Here is a 6000-nt window from a genome sequence, read left to right on the forward strand (position 1 = left end):
AAATTATCTGGAAAGAAAACCATGTATCAGAGCTGCATGGGTTTTATATCTTGCTTGTATTAATAAACTAGCTATAGATGAGGAGTATAAGCATCAATTGCCTAACAAATGCGGTCATGCTAGCTTTGCAAATGTTGTGAGGAATCAGCTCATTGCATATTCTTCATGTCTATTTGCAGCAAATGTTTTGAACAGGAAGAGGATGATAGAAATTTCTGGGAGAATGCCATGGTCTGCAGCTGTCACATAGACATAGACGTGGATATAGGACACGATACTGACACACTTGGTACAACGAGAATGTTTTGCAAACTAGGACATGGAGAGTGCAAATTCTTAAAATAAGTCTAGAGACTCTAAATCATTATCATTAGAAACATGAATACTAAACTCAAAAATTGAAATGTGATGTTATAAAAGAAAAACATCCATGTAAATATAAAAGAAACATTCATGATCATAAAAAGAAATAAGTGACTAAGGATATGGTGTCGAACGAGTCTTGCACAGGTTTGACTGTGTCCATGAAGTGTCGCTACAGTCTGATGCAGTGTCGTGTCATACAGACACAAGACACTAAGTGTCCATGTGACATAGGTCTGTAGTTATGCGTGAATTGAGATGGTGATTCTTCACCATATTGTTGTGTGAATCCTCGAGCAACAAGTCGTGCCTTATATCTGTCAATGCTTCCTTCAGGCTTATACTTTGTTTTATAAACCCATTTTGAGCCAACTACATTCTTTCCTTCTGGCCGAGGGACTATTTCCCAAGTCTGGCATTCATGAAGAGCTTCCATTTCTTCATTCATAGCTTCAGTCCAATAACAGGATTGAAGAGCTTGATTAAAACAAGTGGGTTCATCCTGTTTTGTGAGCTGAGACATAAACAACTGGAAATCAAGGGAGAAGGTCTTATAACTCACCCATCGTTGAATAAGATGCTTAATGCGTGACGGCCTTTGAGTCGGATCATTGGCGATGCTTTCCACATTCCTCGACTCTGTATTTTTGTCTCGTCTAGTGTATATCTGCCCAGAGAAGCGTTCTACTGGGGGTGGCTCAACTGGAGACTCAACTGGAGATAATTCAACATGCATCTGTGAGTCATTCAACTCCCTACTCAAGCCGAAGGAAGGACAATTTGGCTGACATGTTTCTCCTGTATTAGCAAAAAGATCTGCGCTCATCCATGGATCATATACTTCTAATTCTCGAGATGGCAACGCTGCAGAGTCATTGACCTGAAAATTTTGTTCGTCAAAAACAACATTTCTAAAGGTCCTAATACGTTTTGTAGTAGGATCATAGCATCAATAACCTTTGTATTCATCTGCATACCCAACAAATATGCACTTGACAGCCTTGTCCTGAAACTTATTTCGCAGAGATGAATCAACATGTACATAATATACACAACCAAAAACACGCAGCTCATCGTAAGAGAGATGTTGCCCGAATAAAGTATAATAGGGAGATTTCCGATCCAAAAGTGCCATAGGAAGATGATTTATGATATGAACAGATGTGTGAAAAACTTCTGTCCAGAGACTAACAGGCACATTGCTATCATGTAACATGCTCATCGCGCTCTCGACAATATGCCTGTGTTTCCTCTCCACAACACCATTTTGTTGAGGAGTATGAGGGCAATAAACCTGTCGACTTATTCCTTTATCCCGAAGAAAGGCAATAAACTCGTTCGATGAATACTCTCCTCCACCATTACATTGTATATGCACAATATCACAAGCAAACTTTGTTTTGACCATCGAATGGAATTCCCGAAATATTTGAAAAACTTCATGCTTGTGTTTTAAGAAATATATCTAAGTATAACGGGAATAAGAATCAATAAAGATAACATAGTAACGACTGCCAGAAAGAGAAGGATAGGTGCGGGTCCCCAAACATCAGAACAAATAATCTCAAATGGCTTTGAAGCTCTTTTATTTATAATATGAAAAGGAAGAACATGACTTTTGCAGAGTTCGCATGAAGAACATTTATTATTATTATAAAAAAATGAACATAAACTAGACTCTGGAAGGAGACCATCAGATACAAGATTTTCAATGAAACCCCGACTACAATGAATATTTATATTGTTGTTTGGAGACTGGCAGTTAAGCATAAAGCATATCATGAAAATGGGAGCATCACTATTTTCTATGCTATAAAAGGCATTGAGTTTTCAATGTAGCACATGAGATTATGGTTTTCATAATAGAAATTCTTTACCTTTAGAAATTCAGGAGGCCGATTATCTGGCAGCAGACATTAGATTTCTTTTAGAGGACCTGATATTTGCTAAAAGTACATGTTTTGGAAGGCACTGCCTGCCTAACACAGGTTTTGGATGCCACCCGTGGGTTTCAAACTGTTATGTCTCATCAACTTGGTGACATTCACAAGTTTCCCCTACCATATGAGCGGAGCCCTTGTGGGCCATTTAGGACATACCTTTATTTATTGATTACTTCTTGGCTTTATTGATCATCTTTTTCAGTGATACAAACAGGTCGGCTATGTCACATAGGTGCGGGTGTGGCGATGCGGAACTTTAAAAAAATTGGGTGCAGGAGGGTATATATATATATATATATAAAACTTGGGGGGCTCGAGGTACCCCCCTTTCATAGTTTTTTTTGTCCAAAATTGGACTCATTCAAAGTTGACCGAGTCCATTTTGGCAAATATGACCCTGGGTGCAGTTGATCACACCGGGTGCCGCACCCGCACCCGTGTTGTGTCGGCGCGGGTGCAGCACCCCATTGGGCGAATCACAATGCAGGTGCGGCACCCCATTGGGTGAATCTCTGTGACATAGCAGGTTGGATATGGGATAGGTTAGGCTTAACCCGACATGATCCAATTTCTACAAGAGTGGATCCAAATCTAGATCTATTTCTATCTTGGATCTTATAATGGAAGTGATGGATCCAATCCAAATATGAGACCATGTGGTATTGGATCTGTTGAAAATGGGTAAAGATAAAAGGGTCATGTCAGTCCCAATTTCAGCTGGACCAATCATATTTTCTTGTCCTGTTCGGACCCATATCTAAATATGCCGAGGCCTGACTTCCCCAATTACAAGAAATATAACACATAGGAATGATAGTGAAGCCCAACAGCTGGTGGAAGAAGGAATGAGTTCCCCCCCTAACAGCCATCCCTACTTCCAAATGAAAGGGGATGCGTTGTACTACAAAGGCGGGTATGTGTGCCGACTGCTAGTGATCTAATTGGGGAACTCCTCTATGAGCACCACAACATGATAAGTGTGGGTCATATGGGAATATTCAAAACATACCGAAGGCTGAAAAAGAGCTACTACTGGAAGGGTATGAAGAGATCCATGAGGGACCATATCCTTAAGTGCAAAAAGTGTCAAGCGAATAATTATGAGACACTCAAAACCCCCGATCATTTGGTTCCTCTATTGATATCGGAAGGTGCTTGGCAAGACCCTACTATGGATTTCATAGAATCTTTGCTACTTTCCAATCACAAGGAGGTGATTTTTGTGGTTGTGGACAGATTTACAAAGTGTGCCCATTTTCTCTCCCTATCGGCAAGCTACACCATTCAATCAGTTGTAGAAGGATTTTAAGAATGTGTGGGCAAGTAACATGGATTCCCAAAATCCATAGTATGTGATTGTGATCCAACATTCATAAGTAACTTCTAGAAGTACTTTGCTTTGAGTTGTACTCACATGAGATATAGCATTGTGAACCATCTACAATCTGATGGGAAAACCAGAGTGGTGAACCCAATGCTTGAAACATTTTGAAGGTGTTTTGCTTGTGAAAAGCCCCGGATGTGGTCCAAGTATCTTTCTTGGGCAGGATATGCTTATAATACTAATTACCACTCTAGTATTGAAATGACACCCTTTGAAGCATTGTATAGATACCCACCTCCCAATTGGGTTACTTACGAGCATGAGAGTTCAAAGGTGTTAGAGGTAGATCAACAACTCCGGACTCACAATAAGATTTTGAGTATTTTGAAATGGATCATGTTGAAAGTCCAAACAAGGATGAAAAAATCTATAACCGAAGAAGACAAAATAGAGAATTCAATGAAGGCGAATGGGTGTGGTTAAAAAGACTCCCCAACGGTCAAAAATCACTATTTGGAAGACCCTATTTGAAGTTGCTTCCTAAATATTATGATCCTTTCAAGGTGGAGCAACACATTGGCCATGTCGCGTATAGGTTGAACCTCCTTCCTACAACCAAGGTTCATCCGGTCTTTCATGTATCACAACCCAAACCGTATCACTCACCGCCCTGGCTTTTGATTCCCTACTTGACTGGACAAAAAAAAGGCTACCATCCTCATTTGAGTCCATTCATTATCTTTGAACATTAAATAAATTGTAGGCTGCTTAATTCGAAAGACAAGACTCAGATCGAGGTCTCCACCCTCCTGTGCTATTCAGGCAAGTTCCACTACAGAAGAGGGGTTGGTTCCTATAAGCAGCTCTATGAATGGAGTCGGAGATCGAAGAAAAAGACATGTACCTTTCAACTTCCTAAAAGCAAGAAAAAGCTGGCACCACCAATGCCCAAGCTCCAATCAATCATTTGTGAATATGTGAGTGCTGCCCGAGCAGCGCCTAACCGAGGCACACTCCTGCACATGCTGCAGTCAAGCCTGTCCACGCCGACATAGCACTCTCCTCTTTGTTCAATAGTCCTGGCCAAATGCCTAGCCTTGGGTGTGTGTGGATCTGAAATATTCATGGGATCTGGTTCAGACCCAGGTCGGAACTCTGACCTGTTTGCATTCCTAAACTTTTTATCTGTTACTCCATATCTATTGTATTCTATACGCTTAGAATGCAAAGACATATTTTGCATCTCATTTGATTGATAAATGTCAAAGATAAAAAATTACACCACCTGTTTTATGCATGTTCTCAACCTATAATGAATTAATACTATCCGGTTTCTTGTTACAATTAGTCCAATATGTTTTCTTTTTTCATTGCACTGTCAACAATTATACCCTTCATATGGTTCCTCATATGGATATTCCGGTTTGTTAATTGACAGGCCATATTTTGTTACTGGGTCACCTCAAACCTGTTCTCTCTTTGTTATGGGTTCGGTATGTGTTTGCTTGGCAGATTATGCATGTTACACCTTTCAATTAATTAAAAATTTCTTTCCAATTGACATTGTACAATTGCTGGATCAATCTGCAACAGTGATCAAACGCCCACCAATAAAGAAGCTTCTTGGTATTCCTGAAATTGTGCCCCCTCCTGGTCCACCAACTAGATTTTCAATTTTTGGTGAACCTAAATCGGAATCTTCAACAACTGCTGCTGTGTTGCCAGCACAACCAGCAAAAGTTTCAGAGAAACAAATATCTTCATCAACTGTAATCAGTAGACGTCTTCGAAATCTAGAAAGGACAGTGAAAGGCAGAAAGAAATACAAAAAGATTTGAAGAGCTTTACTGTGGACAGATGATACTGATCCCTGGTATGAAAATATTTTTTAGGTACAGTAGAACATGAAATCTTGTTATGACTGACAAAGCCACATTCAGGATCATGTTGGTAACCAGATCCAACGCAAAGACATTAGCTATTTGAAATTTTTGTTGTCAGAGTATTTGCTTGGGTGCTCATTTCAGATATCTTGTGTCTTTCACTGGATGTATACAAGTTTGACTATTATTGACGGGAGTAGAGAAATAAAAAGTACAATGCATTTTTTTCTCCCAATTGTCTTGCTTAGCTGATAGTGCCCTATGTCTTTGTCATGTCTATATTTTTCCAATTAACTAAAAGGGCTAATGTTTGCTACCCTCGTGGTAAGGAACCCCTTAGTGAAAAACACAAATGTTTTAAATTTTTTGATGTTTATTGCACATCTGACCCTCCAGATGTGATCTGCATGTTTGGGTAAGTAGAAGGTGCTTGGATCATGTTATTCCAAATCAATGGCCTATAATGTACCAATTTTTCAACCTTCAA

The 6000-nt window shown here is 39.6% G+C and overlaps 1 protein-coding gene across 1 annotated transcript in view; it reads left to right on the top strand.

The window, feature by feature from the left end:
- Positions 1-5748, top strand: part of LOC149834556 (mitochondrial inner membrane protein OXA1-like) — an 80285-nt gene extending 74537 nt beyond the window's left edge. Inside the window, exons 8-9 of the mRNA XM_090011480.1 lie at positions 5069-5123; positions 5224-5748. Of these exons, the coding sequence (XP_089867606.1) occupies positions 5069-5123; positions 5224-5468 (300 nt within the window). The 3' untranslated portion in view covers positions 5469-5748. The remainder of the gene's footprint in view (positions 1-5068; positions 5124-5223) is intronic.
- Positions 5749-6000: the final 252 nt, after the last annotated feature.

The sequence above is a fragment of the Nuphar pumila genome, chromosome 6, assembly GCF_984573655.1.
Source record: "Nuphar pumila chromosome 6, dmNupPumi1.hap1.1, whole genome shotgun sequence".
NCBI lineage: Eukaryota > Viridiplantae > Streptophyta > Magnoliopsida > Nymphaeales > Nymphaeaceae > Nuphar > Nuphar pumila.